The sequence below is a fragment of the Piliocolobus tephrosceles genome, chromosome 1 (genome assembly GCF_002776525.5).
Source record: "Piliocolobus tephrosceles isolate RC106 chromosome 1, ASM277652v3, whole genome shotgun sequence".
NCBI classification, from domain to species: Eukaryota; Metazoa; Chordata; class Mammalia; order Primates; family Cercopithecidae; genus Piliocolobus; species Piliocolobus tephrosceles.
The window spans coordinates 57948208-57974482 of NC_045434.1; the positions used below are offsets into that span (position 1 = coordinate 57948208).

At 45.9% G+C, this 26275-nt stretch overlaps 1 protein-coding gene across 1 annotated transcript in view; it reads left to right on the forward strand.

Annotated features, from left to right (window-relative positions):
• Window positions 1–26275, forward strand: part of IGFN1 (immunoglobulin like and fibronectin type III domain containing 1) — a 66279-nt gene that overhangs the window by 28866 nt on the left and 11138 nt on the right. Inside the window, 7 exon segments of the mRNA XM_031934838.1 lie at window positions 11331–11383; window positions 11652–11811; window positions 12801–12889; window positions 14725–14920; window positions 15652–15951; window positions 16740–17066; window positions 18199–18359. Of these exon segments, the coding sequence (XP_031790698.1) occupies window positions 11331–11383; window positions 11652–11811; window positions 12801–12889; window positions 14725–14920; window positions 15652–15951; window positions 16740–17066; window positions 18199–18359 (1286 nt within the window).

The window sequence follows — 26275 nt, forward strand, 5'->3', positions numbered from 1 at the left end:
AACACCTCATTTCACCCTACACAGAGTCCACAGACTGCTCCACAGTCTCCCAGGCAAGAGTTGGTGCATCTCTGCTGAGCTACTTCTGACTTCATCCTTTCTCAACTGCTTCATGTTTCACCCTACACAGAGTCCACAGACTGCTCCACATTTCACCCTACAGAGTCCACAGACTGCTCCACATTTCACCCTACACAGAGTCCACAGACTGCCCCACATTTCACCCTACAGAGTCCACAGACTGCTCCACATTTCACCCTATAGAGTCCACCGACTGCTCCACATTTCACCCTACACAGAGTCCACAGACTTCTCCACATTTCACCCTACAGAGTCCACCGACTGCTCCACATTTCACCCTACACAGAGTCCACAGACTTCTCCACATTTCACCCTACACAGAGTCCACCGACTGCCCCACATTTCACCCTACACAGAGTCCACAGACTGCCCCACATTTCACCCTACACAGAGTCTACAGACTGCTCCACATTTCACCCTACACAGAGTCTACAGACTGCTCCACATTTCACCCTATAGAGTCTACAGACTGCCCCACATTTCACCCTATAGAGTCCACAGGCTGCTCCACATTTCACCCTACACAGAGTACAGAGACTGCTTCACAGAATACTACCAAAGGGGACCATCAAATGATCCCCAAGAAGTAATGAGCGCCTTAAAAGTAAGAAAGCCAACCTCCTCCCCCTCTCTTAACTCCCTCTCCTCATTTCCGCAGAACCAAAGAAATACGAAGGGCCAGTGACGCCCCACTGAAGAACGCTCTCCTGCTGGTTACACTCTGTACATAGGGAGCACAACACTGCTCCGTGCTGCGTGAGGCTACTATTCTATACTACACTAGTACGATCTGTTTGTTCTATTCTGTACTATTCTATTCTCTACGATAGAATACTACAGCTTCATTCTATACTATAAAATACTGTACTATCTGTTCTATTCTATTTTCTTCTATACGGAAAGGAGTTAGCCAGCTTGCTTTAGGCAGACAGTAAGGGAAGGGTCCCAGAGAGCCTCCAGCCCATGTTTTGTGCAGATAGGGGGACTTGCATGGGGGGCTCAGCTAAACATGCTCATAGCAGACTAAGGGTCCCCATGCACACGGGGGAATGGGGTGGAACCACCAGAAATTTGCTCCTTAGACAGGGAGCCCAGCCCCATCAGCTTCTATATAAAAGCCCTTGTAGTCAGCTGGGAAGGGGGCGACCAGCAACCTGCTCTCAGGACCCCTCTTTTCGCTGAGAGCTTAACTTTTAGCTTAATAAGTTCCACTGCACTCACTCTTCGATGTCCCCGTGCCTGTTTCTTCCTGGTCATGAGACAAGAACCTGGACCCAGCTGAGCTAAAGAGCAAAACTCCTGCATCAGTGCTACAGAACACTATCCTCTCTGTTCTGTGCCATGCGACTCTACTATTCCACACCACACTACGGAATATTCCACACCACACTACGGAATATTAATGCTATGCTGTGTGTTCTCATCTAGACTGTATTATGCTATGCAGTACTACGGTATTAGTTCAACTGTATACTCTACAATACTATCCCACTTGTTCTATTCTAGACCATGTCATACTATTTGTCCTATTGTATACTATACTACATAATGTTACACTGTTTCTTCTATTCTATGCTACCCTATATAACATTATACTATTTGTTCTATTCTGCGCTACTCTATAGAATTCTATTCTGTTTGTTCCATTCTATACAATACCTTGCATCACTTTACCATGTTCCACGATACAAGAGTAGAGTCCGTTATACTTTCATAATCTCTTTTCCAAGCTCTTACCCAGTGAGAAATGTGATGTTTCACTATGCCTCACATAAATGCACATTTCATGATAATCAATGCCATTTCCTATGGTTATAGAATTCTGTCTCTATGATTCTATTGATACGGCTTCTTTGGGCTTTTCTGTAAGTCCTCTGCAGTGTCTGGTTTCCTGGTGAAAAGATGACTAAGATCCCGATAAGATCCTACAAAACCAGCATTCACACAGGCTCACCTGTGTGCACACTGCTGGACTCCGTGTTGAAGGAGTGACAGGAAGACAGACGGCTGTCGGTGGATGGAAGGCAACAAGCACAGAGTAGATTCCAGAACTAAGACATGTACCAAGGCTCTCGCACAGCTGAAGGTCGATCCCAATTCTAGCCTCTCACAGAAAGGCAGAGGAGACTTAGCACAAAGAGCATGCAACTTTGCTTTCACAAATCAAATGCTTACCATCCACTGTGAGGAGCTCAAGGAGAAACGGCAGTAGGCTCTACGAATAACTACTGCTTTAAAAAATGGAAGGGGGCTGACTCTCTTTTCGGACTCAGCCCGCCTGCACCCAGGTGAAATAAACAGCCATGTTGCTCACACAAAGCCTGTTTGGTGGTCTCTTCACACAGATGCGCATGTCATTTTGGTGCCGTGACTCGGGGATCAGGGGACCTCCCTTGGGAGATCAATCCCCTGTCCTCCTGCTCTTTGCTCTGTGAGAAAGATCTACTTACGACCTCTGGTGGAGACCAACCAGCCCAAGCAACATCTCACCAATTTTAAATTGGGTAAGCAGCCTCTTTTTACCATCTTCTCCAACCTCTCTCACTATCGCTCGACCTCTTTCTCCTTTCAATCTTTGCGCCACCCTTCAATCTCTCCCTTCTCTTAATTTCAATTCCTTTCATTTTCTGGTAGAGACAAAGGAGACACGTTTTATCCACGAACCCAAAACGCCGGCGCCGGGTCATAGACTGGGGAAGGCAGCCTTCCCTTGGTGTTTAATCGTTGCAGGGACGCCTCTCTGATTACTCACCCACGTTTCAGAGGTGTCTGACCACACTGCAGGGACACCTCCCTTGGTTCTTCACCCTTAGTGGCAAGCCCCACTTTTCTGGGGGAGGGGCAAGTACCTCGACCCCCTTCTCTCCCGTCTCTACCCCTTCTCTGCTTTTCTGGGGGAGGGACAAGCACCCCAACCCCTTCCCTCCCTGTTTCTACCCCTTCTCTGCTTTTCTGGGGGAGGGGCAAGAACCCCGACCTCTTAATTTTGCACCCCAGTCCATTACTTCCACTCCCCGACCCCTCTCCTGCTTTTCTGGAGGGCAGGAACCCCCGAACTCCTTCTGTGTCTCTACTCTCTCTTTTCTCTGGGCTTGCCTCCTTCACTATGGGCAACCTTCCAACCTCCGTTCCTCCTTCTTCTCCCTTAGCCTGTGTTCTCAAGAACTTAAAACCTCTTCAACTCACACCTGACCTAAAACCTAAATGCCTTATTTTCTTCTACGATGCCGCTTAACCCCAATACAAATTCAACAGTAGTTCCAAAGAGCCAGAAAATGGCACTTTCGATTTTTCCATCCTACAAGATCTAAATAATTCTTGTCCTAAAATGGGCAACTGGTCTGAGGCACCTGACGTCCAGGCATTCTTTTACACATCGGTCCCTCCCTAGTCTCTGTTCCCAATGCAACTCGTCCCAAATCTTCCTTCTTTCCCTCCTGCCTGTCCCCTCAGTCCCAACCCCAAGTTTCGCTGAGTCTTTCCAGTCTTCCTTTTCTACAGACCCATCTGACCTCTGTCCTCCTCGCCAGGCCAAGTTAGGTCCCAATTTTCCTCAGCCTCCACTATAATCCTTTTATCACCTGCCTTCCTCACACCCAGTCTCGCTTACAGTTTCATTCCTCGACTAACCCTCCCCCACCTACCCAGCAACTTCCTCTTAAAAAAGTGGCTAGGGCTGAAGGCATAGTCAAGGTTAATGCTCCTTTTTCTTTATCCGACCTCTCCCAAATCAGTTAGTGTTTAGGCTCTCTTTAATCCAATATAAAAACTTAGCCCAGTTCATGGCCTGTTTAGCAGCAACCCTGAGACACTTTTCAGCCCTAGACCCTGAAAGGTCAGAAGGCTGTCTTATTCTTAATATATGTTTTATTTTATTACACAATCTGTTCTCGACATTAAATAAAGCTCCAAAAATTAAATTAAATTCCAGCCCTCAAACCCCACAACAGGACTTAATGAACCTCGCCTTCAAGGTGTACAATAATAGAGTAGAGACAGCCAAGTACCAACTTATTTCTAAGTTGCAATTCCTTGCCCCCACTGTGAGACAAACCCCAGCCACATCTCCAGCACACAAGAACTTCCAAATGCCTGAACCACAGCTGCCAGGGGTTCCCCCAGAACCTCCTCACCCAGGAGCTTGCTACAAGTGCCAGAAATCTGGCCACTGGGCCAAGGAATGCCCACAGCCCAGGATTCCTCCTAAGCCGTGTCCCATCTGTGTGGGACCCCACTGGAAGTCGGACTGCCCAACTCGCCCAGCAGCCACTTCCAGAGCCCCTGCAGCTCTGGCCCAAGACTCTCTGACCGACTCCTTCCCACGCCTTCTCGGCTTAGCGGCTGAAGACTGACGCTGTCCCATCGCCTCGGAAGCTTCCTGGACCATCACAGACGCTTTGGATAACTCTTACAGTGGAGGGTATATGCCCAGATGGCCTGAAGTAACTGAAGAATCACAAGAAGTGCAAATGCCCTGCCCCGCCTTAATTGATGACATTCCACCACAAAAGAAATGTTAAGGACCGGTCCTTGCCTTAAGCGATGACATTATCTGCTGAAATTCCTTTTCCTGGCTCATCCTGGCTCAAAAAGCTCCCCCACTGAGCAGCTTGTGACCCCCACTCATGCCCGCCAGAGAACAATACCCCTTCGACTGTAATTTTCCTTTACCTACCCAAATCCTATAAAACGGCCCCACCCTTGTCTCCCTTCACTGACTCTCTTTTCGGACTCAGCCTGCCTGCCCTGTCTCCAGGAACAAGCCCCTCCCGGATAGGATTCACAAATCCAATGTGCACATGCATGCATGCACAGACACATATCACACACACACACACACATGGACACGCACAACTACATGCAATACTTATATTCACACATGCACACACATTCACATAATCACATAATACCAACACATAACACATGGAGACACATACACACAACACTCAAACACACAAGCACAAGCATATGCACAACACTCAAACACCCATGCGTATACATACACATTCTGACACACCTACATATGTAAATGTGTAGACATAACATGCACAAATATACATGTATAACTATACACACACGATCATCCATGCATGCCTACTTGCACATATGTGCAGTCGTGCCTAAACATGTAACACAGGCACACACATACATGCAACACAAATACACATGCACACATATACACATGCATGCACATGTACATTACACACAAAGGCACACATACATGCACAACAAATATACATGCAATACACACTTTCATACACAGAAATGCAAACACACATACATATATACACCCCTCAAAGACCCCATTATTCAATTCTAAACAAGGTGGTTTATCCCCCAAATGTACCTTCTCATAATTAATAAGCTCTACTGCACGTTTCTTGTTTCAAATACTGAGGTCTCACACACAGCACACACACATTTATACTCCAATACGTGTGAACATATAAATAGAAATAGCCACACATGCACGAAGACCCTCTTCTGTAAAGGTATTCTCAAACTTGAACTGAACGAATTCTGCTAATTATAGTCAGAGTCAGCAAAGATATATATTTGACCTCGGAATGAATATACTCGTTCTTTTCCTTACCCCTGGCAACAGCAAGAATGTAAAACAGAGGTGTGTGATACGATGCCACTTATTCAATCCCACTTCCTGGGATCTGACCGACTTGTAATAGCGTTTCTGTCTGAGTGATTTCCTTCTGACTAAAATCATGAGATAATTTCTTCCCTTCCTGCTTTCTCTTTCCCAGGCCTTTTCACTACCCTTATATCATCTCGGAAACTAAATCATAGTTGTCAAAATGGAAGGCAAAGAAACAGCCTTAGAGAGAATCCCACAGTGGAATGGACCCGAGAGAGGAAAAAATATTCTTTTGGAAAATGTACAAAAGGAAAAGTCAAGAGGCCTGTGTTCCCTCTCAAGACAGAAACAGACGTCAGCAAAGCAGGTCGCTCGGCACAGTTCAGCTCTGTGTATGAAACAGATGCTAGTCCTTGTCCTTGTTTCAAGTTCTGTGTATGAAACATATTCTAGCCCTTGTCCCTGTTTCATGATGTTGCAGTGAAGGAAACAAAAAAGACAAAGGGCACAGGCTGAAGACAAGGGTTTTAAAAGGATGACTTTTAAAATGTGCACCTGCTTTTCAAGGGCACAATGAGGACACTTTCAAGTATATTAAAGCTGATTTATAAGAGACGGGTATAAAGACTCTACAAGGTCATTAGACTTTAGGCTTACAAAGAAAACAAATCACATTCTCCTAGCATCACGAGTCAGGTGTTCCACAAATACTAAGAATAGCCACCGCAACGGGATCCACTATGAGGGGTCAAAACATAACTCATGAAGCATGGCCGAGAGCTCCTATAATCTGATTTCTAGGAATCTAATCTTAAACATCCTCAGAGCTAGCACATCACAAAAATACAGAGCTCCAAATGCCGTAACACAAGTGCTAACAACACCTAGTTAAAAATGTACGAGGCATTTCAGGCAAAAATCTGAGAATCAGAAGAACACAAGTTTTATAAGTTCTTCAACAGCTGGTGCTGGTTGAGGCTCTTCTGCAGACTTCAACAAAAGACAGGCTAGAATTAGCCATTGACGGTAACCCTGAGGCAACACGCAGTGTTCGGAAAAGCACAAGGCCTGCTCCGGGCTTTAGACCCCTGGGAACTTTCTCTGGACCACATGGAGTGGATGACTTTGAGAACTCAAAATAACCAACAACCAGTCCATGAACAGAGAAAGAAGACTGCAGCCTCCCTGGGGACCTGGCTCCATGCCTGCCCCCTTTATTCCGGATACCTTTGCCCTTCCTGGCTCCCTCCTCCTCCTGGAGACGCTCTGGGTTCAGGCCCCTCTCCAGCTGTGTCTTGGTCCACGGCTGGCTGCCCGTGTGAAGCACCAGGCCTTGAAGGACCATCTCCACCTGTTCCCTGCACTTCCCACCCACTTCCGCCGAGACCCCCAAGCTCTGGCTGCTCTCAGGGATCAGGGCACCCAGGCTCCCCTCGCAGGCTCCAACTGGAGTCCTGCCCACTGGTTTTCAGCAACACTTGGGACTTTCTCCTGGAAACTCTCGGCTCTGGGCTTTAGTGAACTGCGCCATCCAGCTCTTCTCTGGACTCTAAGCAGGACCTTTTCTGGGTCTTCCAACCCTTCCTCCATTTCCAAATGTGGGCTTTCCTTTGGCCTCCTCCCTCCAGACATGTACGCCTCACACTCTGGCTACTTGGCCTGCACTTCTACCTAAGAGGCTCCCAAATGCACCCTGCTCCAGATTTTCCCCAAGCCTCCTCCTGTATTTCCAAACTCGCAGCTTGCAGTGGTGTCTCTAAGTATCTCCGAGTCAGAGCCACACCTGCTTCTCCTCCTGATTTCCGGCAAAGCGCAACGCCGACCATGGAGTGCAGACTCAGCTTCATCCGCCTTCCTGCACTCCCTCTTCCCCTCCTGACCCAGGCACCGAATCCCTCAGCTCACTGGCTGCCTTCTCTCCTCCTCTCGCCAGGGCAAGTGCCCTGTATGAGACTGCTCTGTCCCCCATGGCATGCCGCACATCAGAGGCGCAATTCTCTCCAAAACCCTCAGTGACTCCCTAGTTTCCAACAGGTAAGGACTTCCACATTCTGGCCCCAATCTAACTTTCTGGCCTCAGATATGCACATGTATATTTTATCTATGCAAAGAGAGTACAGGCCTCACACCTGCTCTCATTCCAGGGCTCCTAGCTCCTCCTGAAGGTGCTGTATAAGGTACCTATGCATTTTCCAAACACTAACTGAATATGCACTTGGAGAACACTTACTTGAGAACTTGTGGCATTGCTGGATAACGTGGACAAAGTGAGAACTACACAGATGTGTGGATGCTGCCGTGCCCAGACTTCACTTACCCAGACACTCCCAGATGCTCAAGGTGACCAGCCCCATTGGCGCACAGACAGGCGCAGGCTGCACCCCCACAGCTGGGCCCCGTGAGCTGAACTATAACCATGAAGCAGCTGTTTGCTTCTAAATCTGTTTATGCTGGTGTACTTGTTACACATTACTGAAACCAATAATGTATGACTCCAAAGACACAATAAAGTTGGATGCCTTTTAAAGACTTAATATACGGGAAATTTTTTTTCGTTTTAATCTTTTCTAAATTGCTATCAAATTAGGTATGGGCAAAAAATAAACAGAATGTTTGAGGAAATAATTTTTTTTTTTTTTTTTTTTTTTTTTTTTTTGAGACCGAGTCTTGCTTTATCGCCCAGGCTGGAGTGCAGTGGCCAGATCTCAGCTCACTGCAAGCTCCGCCTCCCGGGTTTACGCCATTCTCCCGCCTCAGCCTCCCGAGTAGCTGGGACTACAGGCGCCCGCCACCTCGCCCGGCTAGTTTTTTGTATTTTTTAGTAGAGACAGGGTTTCACGGTGTTAGCCAGGATGGTCTCGATCTCCTGACCTCGTGATCCACCCGTCTCGGCCTCCCAAAGTGCTGGGATTACAGGCTTGAGCCACCGCTCCCAGTCGAGGAAATAATTTTTAAAGGTTTCAAATCTAACATATCTTGTTTCTCTTGTGTTGCCTGCCCATTCTCTTCTAGAAGAATCAAAACTGTGGCAGGCCTGCCATGGCTGTGGTTGAGGAAAGAGGCCACACCCACAGCCAGTAGAACCACGCTCAGCAGCAGCCTAGCCCCGCGTGGAAGAGGCTTGAACACTCTCGGGAGAGGTCGATGTGCACTAACCGTTCCCAGCTCTGATCTCTTTGATTCACTGAATATGGTGATTGGTTTTATCTGAACGTCACACAACAGGGTATCTACGCCCAGGAAAGACTCTAAACACTCTGGACCCTGCTGGGGCAGATGGTGACCATGACCCAGTGATATCACTCTCCAGTGGGCAGTCAGCCCAGTCTCCTAATCGTAAAGGACATTCATAGCAACACTACGAAAAAGAAACGCTACTATTCTGACCCGGAAAAGAAAAATTTAAAACATTAAATATACATGTTCTAACTAAGAGGCAGATGGACTGGGCGCAGTGGCTCACGACTGTAATCCCAGTCCTTTGTAAGGCCGAGGTGGGTGGATCATTTGAGGTCAGGAGTTCAAGACCAACCCGGCTAACATGGTGAAACCCCATCTCTACTAAAAATGCAAAAATTACCCGGATGTGTTGGCAGGCACCTGTCATCCCCGCTACTTAGGAGGCTGAGGCAGGAGAATTGCTTGAACCCAGGAGGGGGAGGTTGCAGTGAGCTGAGATCGCACCACCACACTCCAGCCTGGGCAACACCTTCTCAAAAAAAGTAAAGTAAAATAAAATAAAATAAAATAAAATAAAAGGCAGACAAACAAAAGGAGATTTCCTCTGATCTTAAAAACAGAAGTATTTGTTTCACAGCCTGGATAATTGAAGATCTGCATAGAAATCACCTTGGGCCCCGCCCTCCCTCACAACAGACTGGGATAGAGGGAAGGAGGGCAGGAGGTGGGCCCTTTGTCCACGAGAGGCTCCTCCCGCCCCGTCCCCTTCCTCAGGAGGGCGGCCTGCCCAGCGTAGGCTCCGTTCTCCCCAGGTAAGACCCCGGCGTCTCCACAGGAACACCCACCTCCCTTCCCTGCAATCCACTCCAGCTGCTCACGGCCAGTCAAGGGGGGTGCCCTTCAGAGAGGAACAAACAGCTTCGGGGAGAGCCTGAACTCCCACATCCCAAGTGTGGTTTGCCAGGGAGCACAGAAGAAGGATGCAGGTCCCGAGAAGGAGGAGAGGCAGGAGGACGACGAGAAAGATAAGAGAGACAAGAGAGGCCGCCCAGCAGCGGGCTGAGCACAGGATCTGGCTGAGGCCTCCTGGGGAGGGGCAGAGGCAAACGTGCTGCTGCTTCTAGGCTGCTGGGGAGGATACAAGCTCGGAAGGGGCTGCAAGGCAGGACTCGCTGAGGAGCAGTCATGTGGATGCTCCGCCTCTCACACGGCACACACTGACAACATGCAACTCACAAACAACACAACACGCATGTACAATGCGCTTATACAACACTCACAACACACAATGCACACAAACACACACAACCTACACAACACATACCCAATACATGCAACTCACAACACAATATGCATTTATAACACACTCATGCAACACATAACCAATACATGCAACTCACAACACATGTACGTACAACACACTCATACACACATACAGCGCACGTAACTCACATACAATACAACACGCACCTACAATGCACTCGTACAGCACTCATACATACACAACACACAACTCATATACAACATGCACATGCAACACACTCATACAACACACAACACTCATACAACACACAACACACGCAACTCACAACATAATATGCACACACAACACTGGCACAACGTATACACGATACATACAACTCACGACATACACAAACAACACACTCATACAGCTCACGTACAACACATGCAATTCATGTTCAACACAACATGCACGTACAACACACACAGCACACGCAACTCAATGCAACATTCACGTACAACACACTCATACAACACAACACTATTACAACATACACACAATACACGCAACTCACAGCACAACATACACATACAACACACTCATACAACACATGCAACTCATGCACAACACAACATACACGTACAACACTCTCATGCAACATATAACACATACAACATACACACAACACATGCAACTCAACACAAATACATGTAGAATGCACTCAAAACACACAACACTCATACAACACAACACATGCAACTCACACACGTACGACACACTCATACAACACACAACACTCAAACATACAATCAATGCAGCTCAACACAATATAAACACACAACACACATACAACCCATGCAACTCACATACAACACAACACTCTCATACAACACATTCATACAACACACACTGTACAGATTCTAAGTATGAAATACAAAACAGTACACGCACGGTTTCTAAAGTATCATGAAAGCTTTTTTCAAAAAGGTCGTCCAATATCCAAACTGGTACCATGTCCTCATTTTCAGCTGCTGTTCAGATTCAAGCATTTTTATCATCCACTCTATGAATTATAATAATACAGCATACACCCATTTTTCATTTTACACCCACTTTGGAGTGGGGTGCTCCAAAACAGGGGCCAGGAGCCTCAGAGTCATCCCTCGGAACAAAACACAACCCACACTCAGAGGCCAGGAAGGGAACTCGGGGCGACACACACTCTCTCATCTGCAGAGCTCTGCTTCAATTACTTCACACGGAACCGGGGCTGGAACGGGGTTGGTGAGGTACAGACATGGCAAACCGAGACGAACCTGGCAGGTGGAGAAAGATCGGCCAAAATCCAAGGAAAAATGCTGAACATTTTCCACAAGTAGTTCACACAACAGATGATACTCGGGCTACTGAAAGTTTATCGAGAGGGGTCTTGCTCCAAAGAAAAAGTTCTCTCCCAAGGTTATCGAAGATTCACAGCAGACACCTGCCCCCAACACACCATCTGCTGAGGGCCTATGAGTCAAAAAGAAGATAAGACACAAATAACAGTGTCTCCAGTGGCTCCCGTGCCATGCGGGCACCGTGCCAGTCACCACCTACACGGCCAAGGGCCTTCGGCCTGGAGAAGGCTACTTTGTGCAGGTGACAGCAGTTAATGAAGGAGGTCAGAGCCAGCCCACTGCCCTGGACACATTAGTGCAAGCCATGCCTGTTACTGGTGAGTGCTGCCTCCTTCCCCGACCTCTGAGCCCTGCAAGCCCCTCCTGAGAGGGGGCCCCTGAGTAGCCGCCATGCACTTGCTAAGCCAGGATCTCCACCCTCAGTTTCAGGAAGTAACATTTATTGAGCACCTACTAGGTGCTAGGCACTGGGCTAGGCAGTCCCTTCTTAGAAATGTTTTCTCATTACGACTCATAACTATACTACAACATTAATGTTTTTATTCTGAAGTTACAGAGAAGGAAACTGAGGTTCAAGGTACTTTGCCCACGTTGTCACCAATGGTATGTGGTAGAGCCAGGATTTAAACCTGGAGACTCCAAAGTCGATGTTGTCTAGGAGAGAGAGTGGCTGCTTCCTGCGCATGGCCTTAGAAGGCCTAAGTGCAGCTCAGCTCCCGTGGTTCACGTTCAGAATGGGACATGCCCAGCTCCCCGTTATTATTGAAAAGAGGATTGTCTTTCCCTTTGGGCTTTAACCACTACAAGCATCTGACCTGCCTTTGACCCAAGCTGACACTGGGCCACCCCAGCTGACCCTAGTCATCACTGTGACAGTAGGGAGACACAAACACAGCACACGGAGTCCAGAGTCCCAGAATCTTGTCCTGGCTTTCTCCCGAACAAGGTGTGACCTCAGGCAAGTCACTTCCTGTCTTAGATTGGTGTCTATCTCATCTGCAAAACATAAGTGCTCTGCCACATATCAGCATCTTCCTCTGTTCCAGCCTAGTCCACCCCTCTCCCTGAGGGGTCCCTTTCTCAGTTCCTGTCCCTCCCCTGCTAGCATCTCCCCACCAGCCCCTGGGGTCCCCCCTGAAGATTCTGCTCCCAGCTGCACTCCAGTCCTTTAGAGGCCCCAATGTGTTGGGATCTCAGCATCCCAACTGGCCCAGTCTTCCCCTCCAGCCCTGCCTTGCTGGGGACCTGGGGCTGGGGTCCAACTGCAAGGCAGGAGGGAGGTAACCAGTCCTCTTGTGTGTTTCAGTCTGTCCCAAGTTCCTTGTGGACTCCAGCACCAAGGACTTGCTGACGGTCAAGGTCGGGGACACTGTTCGTGTGCCCGTCTCCTTTGAAGTGAGTATACCTACAGGGGTGTGGGGAGGGAAGCCCAGAGAGGCCAAGGGGGGCAGACTCAGCCCTGTGGCTCTCTTTTCTTCCCTGTTCCTTTTTGGCCCCTAGTCAGTGCCCTGGGCTTGTGGAAATCAGGCCAGAGACATGAGGAAGGAAGGATTCAGGTCCTCCTTGAAGGTACCGCCCTCACTTGGCCACTGGGTGGCCATTCTGCTCCAGGCCTGCAAATCCCTCTAGTGGTAGCTTCTGCTACTGCACCTCCAAATTAAGGCTCTTCCGGTTCTCCACCTCTCCTAGTTCGGGAATTCAGAGAGCCGGCTGTGCCGATGGTCCCCTTTGGCTTCACAATGTATATTTGTGCAATCACATGACCTACATTTGACTCAGGGTGATCCTTAACCACCACTAACACCACTCGACTTTATAACAGTAGGGTGGTGGCTAAAAGTACAAACTGCCTGGATTCAAATTTTGACAGCATCACTCACAGCCGTTTGACTTTGGACAAATTTATTTATTTATTTATTTATTTAGAGATGGAGTCTCACTCTGTTGCTCAGGCTGGAGTGCAGTGGCGAGATCTTGGCTTACTGCAACCTCCATCTCCCGGGTTCAAGCGATTCTCCTGCTTCAGCCTCCGGAGTAGCTGGGATTACATGCGCCCGCCGTCACACCTGGCTAATTTTTGTATTTTTAGTAGAGCTGGGGTTTCGCCATGTTGGCCAGGCTGGTCTTGAACTCCTGACCTCGGGTGATCCACCCGCCTCGGCCTCCCAAAGTGCTGGGATTACAAGTGTGAGCCACTGTGCCCAGCCAGGACAAATATCTTAAGGTTTCTGTGTTTTACCTTCCTCATCTGTCAAAAGGGGATGATAATAGTAACCTATCTCAAAGGTCCGAGGGTTTAAGGAATTAATATATTGAAAGTGTATATGTAGGGCCTGGCATATGGCAGCACCCAATATGTCCTAATATTATTATTGTTTAAAATCATCATCATCTGTGTAGGAAGCTCATAGCACACAGAGCCAGATTCAAACCAGTCTATCTTACTCTAAATGACTTGTTCTTAACCACAATAATGACAGTGATAATGATGACAAAAATATTTAATGCACATTGAGTAATTATCATGTACTAGGTCTTGTTCTCTCTGCTTTCCATGTATTTATTATTAACGCTTTAAATTCTCAGAACAATCCTGTAAGTTCAGTTAGTTACTATCAGTGTCTTCATTTGACTCTGGTATCCACCATGCCCTGTACTGAGGGCCCCGTAGGGAACTGGTGGCACAGTCACCAAGCAGCTGGGCTGGCCTTCCCACCCTGCTCAGGGTCACCACAGTTCAAGGCCAGGACACCGAAATCTTCCTCCCAGACTTTTGCCAAATTATCTCCTATGTGGGTGCCAGGGTAGTTAACACTCCCCTCCCCACACATCCTTTCTCATTCCCATCCCACCCCCTGCCATGTGAATTCAGAACTCATTATGCTTTCCTGCTCAGAATCTGACAACAGTGGCTCCTGGCTTACAAGATAACATCCAGATGTCTGTATAGGTGTGATGTGGAGGGCACTTTGCATTTTTGCCAAACCTCCTCATGCAACTTCCTTTCCTGTTCCACTGCCCCCCTACCAACCCCATCTGCCAGCCTCACACTTTATCACCACCCCTCTTTCCCACCTGTGTTTTCTTGCCAATGTTCTGTGTTTTCCTGCCAACTTTCTCCTTGTACAAGGCTCTTCTCACCACTTCTATCTTCAGCCTAGCTTAAATGCCATCACCTCAGTGAAACTGCCAGCTGCCCTTCTTAACTTTTCCTTCCTCTCCTTTCTCAGGCCGTGCCCATGCCTGAGGTGACCTGGCTGAAGGACGGCTTGCCCTTGCCCAAAAGAAGTGTGACCGTCACTAAGGATGGCCTCACCCAGCTTCTGATCCCTGTGGCTGGCCTCTCAGACAGTGGTCTCTACACTGTAGTGCTGAGGACCCTGCAGGGGAAGGAGGTTGCCCACAGCTTCCGTATCAGGGTGGCAGGTGAGGCAGGCCTGGCTCTGGGCTCTGGACGCTGGCTTGGCCACCCACCAAGGCAAGGAGATGTCCACTGGTCTGGTCATAGGTCTCAGCTACTCTACCAGGGCTAGGTATGCAAGGTGACCATTCTCCACCTTTCCTCTGTGCTTGATGATAGAAAGTAGAAAGGAGCCCGGAAGCTCCCCGGGTACTTCCATTGTCCTTCTGCCTCAGGAGCCTAGGGACAGTCATGTCATGTCTCCGCTCCAACCTCAGTTATCCTTCCCTTTGAGTCAGTGAGCAGAGGCAGTCATCACTGTTACATCACTCCAAAGACCCAGGGGACAAAATTGTTTGCAGCCGTTGCACAGAATAAAGGCTTTCCTCCCCAACTGTGGCTCCACACAGCCCTGGCCCTGGAGGAGCTTCTGGATATCCAGAAATGATCAAGTAGACTAACAGTGGGGGGTTCTGTAATGCAGCCTCATGAGAGCCCTGCCTCTGTCCAAAAATGCATGTCTTGTCCTGTGTCATTTTACTTAAAAACTGAAGTGAATTATAATTACTCTTTTGGGGAGATTTTCTACCCTCTAGAGATAACTGTGGACCTCTGGCCAAGCTCACTCTGGCCCCAGCTACCTGTGTGGCAAGACTGCATTCCCCAGGACCCTCAGAAGACTTGGGACCTGGAGGGGGCTGGCAGCAGCCCTGCTGGGTCCCCTCCACGTGACCTCCCTCTGCCGTCTCTCTTGAAGCATGTCCGCAGGCACCTGGGCCCATCCACCTGCAGGAGAACGTGCCTGGGACAGTGACGGCTGAGTGGGAGCCCTCTCCGGACGAGGCCCGGGGTGTCCCGCTACACTATGCAGTGTTCACGCGCTCCTCGGCGCATGGACCCTGGTGCGAGGCAGCCGACCGCATCCACACCAACCGCTTCACCCTCCTGGGCGTCCTCCCTGGCCACGAGTACCACTTCAAGGCGGTGGCCCAGAATGAGCTGGGGGCCAGCAAACCCTCCTACACCAGCCAGCCCTGGTGCATACCCCAGCAGCGCGGTAAGCAGCCCCTGAGAGGGAGGAGCAGGCAGGGTGGGGTTGCGCTCTGCAGTGCAGCGGGATGCACCCAAGCATGGCAGGCACACAGGATAGGGACTGTGGCAGAAATGGCCTGGAGCATGCCAAATAACAGCCAGCATCCCTGAGCTGCTGCTCCTCCCTCTCCTGCCTCATGCCTACCTGTACTGACATCCTCTGCACCCCTGACCTCCGTGGGGAGAATGAGATTGGTGTGGGTGTTTGGGTGTCTGAGGTGCCTTTGGGAGGATTTTCAAAAGCAGCCACAGACATAAGCAAATAGAGGTTAACATTTCTCTGAAAACAAAGTGTATTTTACAGCAAGGTAGATGTGGACCTTAAGATCAGTCACTAGAAAAGCAGGCTATAAAATCAAATGAAGGTTTCTTTTTCATAAAATACAGAAATGTCAGGAAAGCTGTACACCAAAATGTCAGCTATGGTCATCTATAGGTAGTGAGATTATGACTGGTTTTTATTCTTTCTCCTTTGATTCTCAGTGTATTCTCATTGTCCACAGTGAATGTGTGTTAGCTACAAAAAAAAAATCCATACATAAAGTAAAAAAAAAGAAAAAAATCCATAAAGAATTTTAAGAAAAGGATAGAATGAGACAAGCCTTGGGGTCCAAATTTGCAGGCAAGGTGTGGCAGGAAATCCCACGTAAGGCCTACATGGTAGCATCTTGAGCTCTCTACCCAGACTCCAGTCTCAGCCAGGCCTTCCTCACTTTCTCACCCTCCTCCCTCTCACCCTGGCTTTCACCACAGACAAGTTCCCAGTGAAGGCTCAGAGCTACCGGAAGCCGGACCTGAGCCAGAAGCCCCGGTTCCTGGTGGGCCTGCGGTCCCATCTGCTACCCCAGGGCTGCGAGTGCTGCATGAGCTGCGCCGTGCAGGGCTCACCCCGGCCCCACGTCACCTGGTTCAAGAACGACCGCAGCTTGGAAGGAAACCCCGCAGTGTACAGCACTGACCTGATGGGCGTGTGCTCCCTCACCATCCCCAGTGTATCCCTGAAGGACAGCGGAGAGTACAAGGCTGTGGCCGAGAACACGCTGGGCCAGGCAGTCAGTACTGCCACCCTCATTGTCATAGGTAATGGTGGCTGCCCTGGCAGTGGGACAGGAAGGAAAGCCAGGAGAGCAGTCACCTGTCTGCCTTCAGGGAGCCTCCGGGGGGCGCCTAGAGGGATTCAGTGGGGAGTCAGGAGACCAGGACTCTCTGCCTGTCTCTATGACATAACTTTCAGCTATTTAACCTACCAACACAGGCCCGCATGTGGTCCCGATTTGCCCACTTTTTAAAAAAAATTATTATTATTATTATTATTATTATTGAGATGGAGTTTTGTTCTTATTGCCCAGGTTAGAGTGCAATGGCGTGATCTTGGCTCACTTGCAGCCTCCACTTCCTGAGTTCAAAAGATTCTCCTGTCTCAGCCTCAGCCTCCCGAGTAGCTGGGATTACAGGCATCTGCCACCACACCCGGCTAATTTTTTTGTATTTTTAGTAGAAGCAAGTTTTTGCCATGTTGGCCAGGCTGGTCTCAAACTCCTGACCTCAGGTGATCCACCTGTCTCAGCCTCCCAAAGAGCTAGGATTAGAGGCGTGAGCCACTGTGCCCGGCCGATTTGCCCACTTTTAAATTGAGGTATTTGAACTTGGTGAGCAACTCTTGATTGAAAGGCTGTGTACTGCCCACCTAAGCTTCCCAGTGGGGCCACACGACACATTGCAGGCTGAGAAATGAACAGGAGTCCATATTGTTCTTTCTTAAATATGTCAAGATATGGACATTTAGTGCCTAGAAAGCCATGCTTATTCTCTCATTGGTAGTCTCCTTTTCAGTAGTGCAGATAATATATGTTAATAAAGTTTTTCCTTCAATAGTACGTAAAACACGTTATATTTTGAATAGTAATAAAAGGCAAGCCTCAGGTGACCTTTGTGGAAAAACAACCCCTCTGCACTGGAGCAGAGTATGTCTCCTCTCTGTAGCGCCTGTGCTTAGGCCTTAGGAAGCCACTCTCGAAGCACCCCAGCTTCTGTACACATGTAGTCCCGGGACAAAGCTGGCATTGGGTGTGGCTATGGTTCCCCGAGGGGCCAGCAAAGGGCTTCGCCCAAGCTCAGAGAGCACATGGTGGCTCCGGATTTGAATCCACACCCCCCGACGGCAGAGCCTGTAGCCTAAGCACCATGCTGAGTTTTCTTCACCACTGAACAGGTACGGGGCAGGATGGCTGCCCCTCTCGACCAACTGGAATATCCTGTGTCTTGCAGAACCCAGCGACTAGCCTCACCTCACCCTGGGATGGTCCTGGACCCTTGAAGCTTCACTTCCGACACCTGCACTGGCCTGAGAAGCCAATCCCAAGGATGGAGGCTGTACCCAGAGCCCCAGGAAGACAAGAGTGAGAAGACTCCTGGTGAGGTTTTGGCCAGGAGGACATGAAGTCCTTGGGGAAGAAAAACAAGGGAGGAGGCCATTCTGCCTCCTGGCTCCAAGCTAAGTCACTCAACGGAATGACAGTGAACCTCCTGGATCCTAACCATATGGGTTTCTTTCTTCTTCGCTTCAGGAGATCCAGAGGTCACCAGCCTGCAGGATGGGCCGGCTCCTTATTTTCCTAGGCTGAGCCCCTTGGAGAGAGGGTGGGCACAGCTGGGCCTGCTGTGACCACAGGGAGGGAAGAGGAGAGGAGGTCAGAGGACCTGGGTGAGGACTAGGGCATCAAGAGTGTGTGTGTGGTGGGGACAGGGGTGCGGCATGTGCTTTCTGTACATTTCTTCATTAAAACATTAGGCTAATACGGGCAGATCATTTGCAAATTTACTTGGGGTGGGTGTGTTGGAGGAAAGATTTCCAAAGCAGAGCCTTTACTCCAGGCTTCAGTTGGGAGGATGGGTGGGTCCTGGACGGAGGGGAGAATGGGCTCAGAATTGGACTCCTCTCCTGCAGCCCAGGCCTGCATAGTTGATTGCAAGGGTGAGAAAGCCAAGAAAGGTTAGAGGGTAACAGAGATGCTTCTCTTCCTCCTGGCCCGTGTTTCCTGCACTCCTCTGACTGGCAGAAATCCTGTGAGCAGCAGGGCTGGAGGCCTCCCCAGGTGTTATATGTGTGGAGACCACAGGGCTGGGGTGACCTAGGACTGTCCTATGTCTGTCACTCCCTAGGACTAGAAAGAGTCTGAGTTGGGGAGAATCCTACTCCAGGATCTGAGCCCCTGTTAGAAGGGAAAGAAAGAGGCCATCAAGTGCATGAGGGTGTGACTCACTCAAGGCTGCATGGGCCTCCTCACCTTCTCCACAGCCCCCACGGCACCATGTCACAGGAGGGATGGGATGGCTCCCTTTCCCAGGTGGGTCACCCCACCACTGCCCCCAGAACCCTTGCACTCCATTATCCTCAAGTCATGGCCCCCAAACTCTCAGGCTCCCCAGAAATATTCCAGAGTTTCCAAGAGCCAAAAGAAAGGAAGGAGCCCCGGGGAAGGCTGAGCCCCACTCTCTCCCAGGGCATCAGCTCTGAGGTCACCAGCAGGTGAGCCGATGAGCTAGAACACTGTCTGCCCTTCACTCCCTCTGCTCAGATCCTGGCTTCTGCTTCCCTCGGTCTCCCTTTGCCACCAATTGCAGGTCAGGTGCATGAAGGAAGGAGGGTGAATCACGGGAGGAGGGGTTAATGCCAAAAATCCGCTTCTGAAGAGTGAGAATATGTGACCAAGGGAGGGTTCTCTGAACCGGAGAGAGAACTGTTCACCCAAAACAGACCGAGAGTGTCCCCCAGAGGCAGGGGCACAGACCAGATGACCTTTTACAGCTCATTCCTTCCCCCACCAAAGAAACCTGCATAAGCTGTTTTCCTTGGAATTTCTCTTGTTATCTCTACCTTGCTACCGTGCAGACTTTTCTGCACCTCTAAGGGTGGGGTACAAGGAACTGACCTTTTGAAGCAATATAAGGAAAAAGACTATAACCCATGATGGCTTCATGAGACACTTTCATTTGTTTGATGAGCCTGGATCAGGCACTGTGGAGGCAAAGATGAAGGTGACTCAGATATGAGTCCTATCGCCAAGGGACCCGTGGTAGGGAGGCAAGACTTGTATACCAAGAACCATTATCCAAGGTAGCCGGTGATGCATACTCTAAGAAAGGCACCAATAAAGTCCAGAGGAGTTCAGAGGAGGAGAGATGCTGCAGGCTGAGAACCTCAAGGAGGGCTACCTAAAGTGGTAACATACTTGAGGGAAAAGTAGCAAGTGGACAGGCAGGAATGGGCAAGGGTGTATCGGGGTGGAGAACACCATGAGCAAAGGCAAGGAGGTGTGAAGCAAAAATTGGGTTAAAGGACTGGGAAGTGGTTCAGTTTGGACGACTTAGGGTGACCTATGTAGCTATCACAGCCCTTTGGTCTAATGCCAAAGAGAAACATTCCTGGACCAAATTTACAGGTGTATGTGTGCTCTGGGCACCAACCATGATGGAGGCAGAGTTCCTACTTTCACAGTACTGGGACAGTGGAAAGCAGTGGTCTTTTTTGGCAGTGGACAGCAGAATGCCAATATCCTGGGGCAGGCCAGGTTAGGTGTCCCTGGGAGGGGCTAGCATACTTCTGTAACTGGGGTGGGATATGAAGGCAAAAGGAACAGTCATGGCACTTTCATTCATTTCCACACAAAGCCAAAAAAAGTCCTTGCCAGTCAAGTATAGAATCTGAGTGTATCTCAAAATATTAAGAGCTATTTATGACAAACCCACGGACAATATCATACTGAATGGGCAAAAACTGGAAGCATTCCCTTTGAAAACCGGCACAAGATAAGGATGCCCTCTCTCACCACTCCTATTCAACATAGTGTTGGAAGTTCTGGCCAGGGCAATCCGTCAAGAGAAAGAAATAAAGGGTATTCAATTAGGCAAAGAGGAAGTCAAATTGTCCCTGTTTGCAGATGACATGATTGTATATTTAGAAAACCCCATTGCCTCAGTCCAAAATCTCCTTAAACTGATAAGCAACTTCAGCAAAGTCTCAGCATACAAAATCAATGTGCAAAAATCACAAGCATTCCTACACACCAATAATAGAGAGCCAAATCATGAGAGAATTCCCATTCACAATCGCTTCAAAGAGAATAAAATACCTAGGAATCCAACTTACAAGGGATGTGAAGGACCTCTTCAAGGAGAACTACAAACCACTGCTCAATGAAATCAAAGATGACACAAACTGCTCATGGACGTCAAAAGACGACACTGCTTATGGATAGGAAGAGTCAATATTGTGAAGATGACCGTACTGCCCAAGGTAATTTATAAATTCAATGCCATCCCCATCAAGCTACCAATGACTTTCTTCACTTTCTCCGTGCTTCAATAGCTATGTATTGAAGTTCATTGAATTTTTTTCTTCTGCAGTGTCTAAACTACTGGTGATCTCGTTTTGTATGTTTTTCATTTCAGATATTGTATCCTTTAAATCTCTAGAAGTTCTAGAGTTGGTCTTTGTTCTGGCACACGGTTAAGCTTCTTGGAATCAGTTTATTCCTTTTAAGGCTTATTTCACCAAAGGTCCTACTTCATGTCCCTCTACCCCTTTCATTAAAATTGATAAATTCGAAAGTGTTGATGATGGCACAACACTCACTTGACACTCAGGATTTGTGCTACCAGTTTGTTTTTAGCCTCTGAGGATTTTCCTTTCTTTCTTGTAATCTCAGCTATGCATTTAAAATTATGTTTAAAAATATTTTATCTAGCATTTTTAGGTGTTTTGCAGCACTGGGTTTTCAGGAATTTTTTTTCCATTATATTGCTAGAAATAGAAGGCTCCTAACCTATCAGGTTTGTTAACTTAACCTATGATGCTTTTTAGTAAACAAAAAACATTAATCTGAATGTAGCAAAATCCATTATTCTTTTCTTTATTGTGTGTGTGTGTGTGTGTGTTTGTGTGTGTGTGTGTGTGTGTGTGTGTGTGTGTGTGTGTGTGTGTTGCGGGGGAGTTTTGTTTAAGAAATTCTTCCCAAGCTGAAAGTCACAAAGATATCCCACTACATTTCCTTCAGTTAGCTGTTTTACCTTGACATTTAGGTCTTTAATTCATTTGTTCACCTTCATAAATGGATTGAAGTAGAAGCTATCTTTCTTTCTCTCCATTTAGTGATCTAGTTTTCCTAATGCTATTCAATAGTCTCTTCTTTTACCACTAGGGAAAGTTCTAGTATATAAATCTGTATGTTTCTGGTCTCTGTATTCTGTTATTTGGTCCATCTCCTGTTTCCACACAGGTAGCATAGTGGTGTAATTTTTAGTATGACTTCATATCTGGTGGATTAGATCCCTCTTTTGGATTTTCTTTTACAAAATTAGCATGGCTATTTGTAGAACTTTATTTTTCAATATAGACTTTAGCATAAGTTTGGGTTTTAAAAAATACTGCTGGAATTTTCATTGAGATTAATCAAAGGGGATAATGGACAAATTTACAATATTCAGTTATTCTACTGATGAGTGATATTTAACCTTTTCACTTATTCAAGTATTTAAAAAGACTTTATTAAATATCTTTTATTAAATGCCTTTATTAAATTTTACATTTTCCCTAAGAATGTGATGTGCATCCTTTGTTAGAGTCATTCCTAGCTACTTTGTAGCTTTTGTAACTACTATGAATGACATTCTATTGTCTACTCTATTTTATAGTTGGTTATTGATGGTGTAAAACAATGACACTGATTTTTTAAAAGTTAATCTTATATTCACCAATTTTGCTGAACTTATTCGTTATAATAGCTTGTTAAATCTTTTCATATCTAAATATTTTATCATATCATCTGCAAATAATGCAGTTTTATTTCTTCTCTTCCTGTTTTTTACACCCTAATTTTCTTTACCTGTTGCTTTGACTACTGCTTCCAACACTGTATTGAACTGTTGCATGGATAACAGGCATCCCTGTATCATTTACCATGTTAAAGAAATGCATCTACCGTTTCATTATTTGTCTTTTCTGCATCTTTGTCTGTCTCTACAACTAGAACATTAGTTCCGTGAGAGTAGGTACTGGATCTTATTTGTTCTTGGCATCTCAACTTTTTGCTCAGTCCCTGGCATATACTGAGCTCAAATATTTTTTATTACTTCTCAAGATATGATCCCTCCCAATCTCTCAAAAGGCCCACATGCAGAGACAGCATTAGTCACATATCTTACCCTCTCTTGGCTCCAATTTATAAAAAGGAGAGAGGGTTTACAGAGAGACTATGAGGCAAATGTACAGAAAGTGAAATAAATGTTTGATGTAAGTGCCATTTTTAGTCATATTTGGCTGAGGAAATCTACCAAATGCCATATGGATGGAGAGACTTTATTCAAACAAATAAAAAATAAAATGCCTAGTTTAAAGGTAAAATAATGATGGTTTTTGAGTAAGGAGGGAAATGGTACTTGGATAATTGATCAACTAGTTGGGAAAAAATTAATTGGATGCTTACCTCATACCATACACCATAATACCTTTCAAATGGATTAAAGAGAGTTATAAAACATGCACATATAAAAGTAAAAGAAAAAATGTAAGTTATTATTTATTTCATTTGGTGCTGGGAAAGGGCTTTCTGAGCCCTTTACATCAAAGAGGAAAACTTTTTGTAGAGCTGACTACGTAACAAAATAACTTTTGAATTTTAAAACGATCATAAACAAAGTTAAAAGGCAAATGAAAAATTGGTTTAAAATTTTTACAACATGTATAGCAGTCAAATTTTGATAATAAATAAAGAGTTATAAATCAATAAGAAAAGGACAACAGTGTAATAGACAATTGTACAAAAAGGAATCATGGAGTTTATAAAAATTATGAGCAGTGTATTGCAATTATGTGCCACTTGTCACCCATCAGTTTAGCAAGAGTTAAAGAATTATAATAACTAATTTTTCAGTGTATTACAATATAAACTTTCATATACTGCTGTTCTATAAATTAATAGAATATCTCTGCACGAAAATTAGTTAATATATACCAAAAGCCTTATCATGTAGAGATCTCTTGGTAATCCAATAATTTAACTTCTCTGAATGTATTATTATGAGGGCAAAATAGAGACTGTTTCAGAAAACAGAGCTGAGAGAATTAACCAATAAACTGAATAATTTTCATTCATTAACTTCAGATGGAAGAAAAATGATTCTAGTGATAAGCTCTGAGAAACAAGAAAGAATGATCAGTATAGATATTTTAAAATAAAAAAGATATATAAAATGTCCATACATTTGGAAATTCAAAAGCATGCCATTGAACAATTAATTACACAAAGAAAAAATCATAATAAAAAAGAAGAAAATATATAGAACTAAATAATAATGTTTAAAGCTACATATCAAAATTTATAGAATCCAGTGAAAATAAAATGTAGAAGAAAATCTGTAACCTATATGCTTGCTCTGAAAAAGAATGGAAAGGTTCAATATTAATAAGATAAGGATCCGCGTCACAGACAACTGTCCAGACTCCCACAGACTGCTGTGATCATGTGACCGAGCTCTGGTCAGGGGATAAGGGCAGAAGCAATGTGAATAACGCTACTTCCTGTACAAGCATCCATTCTTTCTCTCCTCCTTCAGCTACCAGCTGAATGCAAAGCATCTTTCGTAGGACTCTGCAACCCAGACTATAGCGGAGCCAATTGATGAAAGTGTCTCCAGTTCCTGAGTGACTTTGGGTGGAGCAAGGTCCTCCATGGCAACCTACACTGGACTGAGAGATGAGAAATAAACTTTTAACTGTATTAGGTTACTGAGATTTGGAGGTTGTTACAGCAATTAGCCTATTCTGACTAAGATAGAAAATAACTTTTTAAAAATGAAAAAAGCAAAATAAATTTAAAAGAACTTAGAAGAAAACAATAAAGGGCAGCAATTAATGATTTTTAAACACATTACAGAGTGGATAATCAAACTCAATATTGTCTTTTTGCAGTGGCTATTAATATTAACAAATGTGTCATGATTAGTCAAAGAAAAAAGAGATGTCAAATATTATTAAGAATGAAAAAGAGGACCCTTACAGACTCAGAAAAGACAAAAAATACTATTTAAAACAACAGGTTAATGCAATTGAAAAGGTCAATGGCATGTGTAAATTTCTAGAAAAAAAATCATTTACCAAAACAGATTCAAGAAAAGATAGAAAACCCAAATAATCCTATATTATCAAATAAATCCCATTGGTAGTTAAGCATTTTCTCACAAAGAAAACACAGCCCAAAAATCTAATAGGTGGAAAGTTCTTTCAAATGTTTGAGGAACATTTACAATCTTTACAAACTTTTCCAGTCTATTCAGTTCCTGTTATGGACTGAATGTTTATGTCCTGCCAAAATATACACGTTGAAGCCCTAACCCTCAGTGCGATGGTATTTGGAGTTGAGGCCTTTGGGAGGTAATGAGGGTGGGCCCCTCATGTTGGGATTAATGTCCTTATAAGAAGAGACACTAGAGAACTTTCTCTCCCTCTCCATGTGGACACACCAAGGAAAAGCCAGGTGAGTACACAGCAGGAAGCGTGCCATCTGCAAGCCAGGAGGGCCTTCACCAGGAGTGGAATCAGCTGGCACCATGATCTTGGACTTCCTGGCCAAGAACCAAGATAAATTTCTGTTGTTGAAACCACCCAATCTATAATATTTTGTTGTGGCACCCTGAGCTGACTAATATACTCCTCAATTTATTAAATGAAATTAGCCTAGTATTGACACTAGAATCACAAGGAGAGCACAAAGGAGGAAATTTACAGGCTATCTAATTTAGTAACATAGATGCAACATCTTTAACAAAATTCTTAACAAATGTCAGTGAATTGAATTCAGCAAGAAGGAAACATGTTTAACATTATGACCAAGATAGATTTATACCAGAGTTGCAAAATGAGGGTTAATATTGGAAAAATGATTAATACAATTCACCACATTGATAAAGGGAAAAAACCATACAATCACCTCAGTAGATGTAGATAAAGGATTCAATAAAATTCAACATTCAGTGAGAGGTAGTAGAGTGTTATAAGAGGGACTCTGGAGCCAAACTGCCTGGTTTTGAATGCTGATTATACTATTAAGACACTTTATAACCTTCAGCAAGCTATTTAATCTCTCTGAGCTTCAGTTTCGTTTCTTGTCTGTACAGATAAAATTAATAATAACTTCTTCATAGTTATTATCTATGAAGTTGTGAGGATTAAAATAATTTACATATGTAAAGCATTTAGAACAATCTTTTCTCGTAATACACGTTTGCATTTA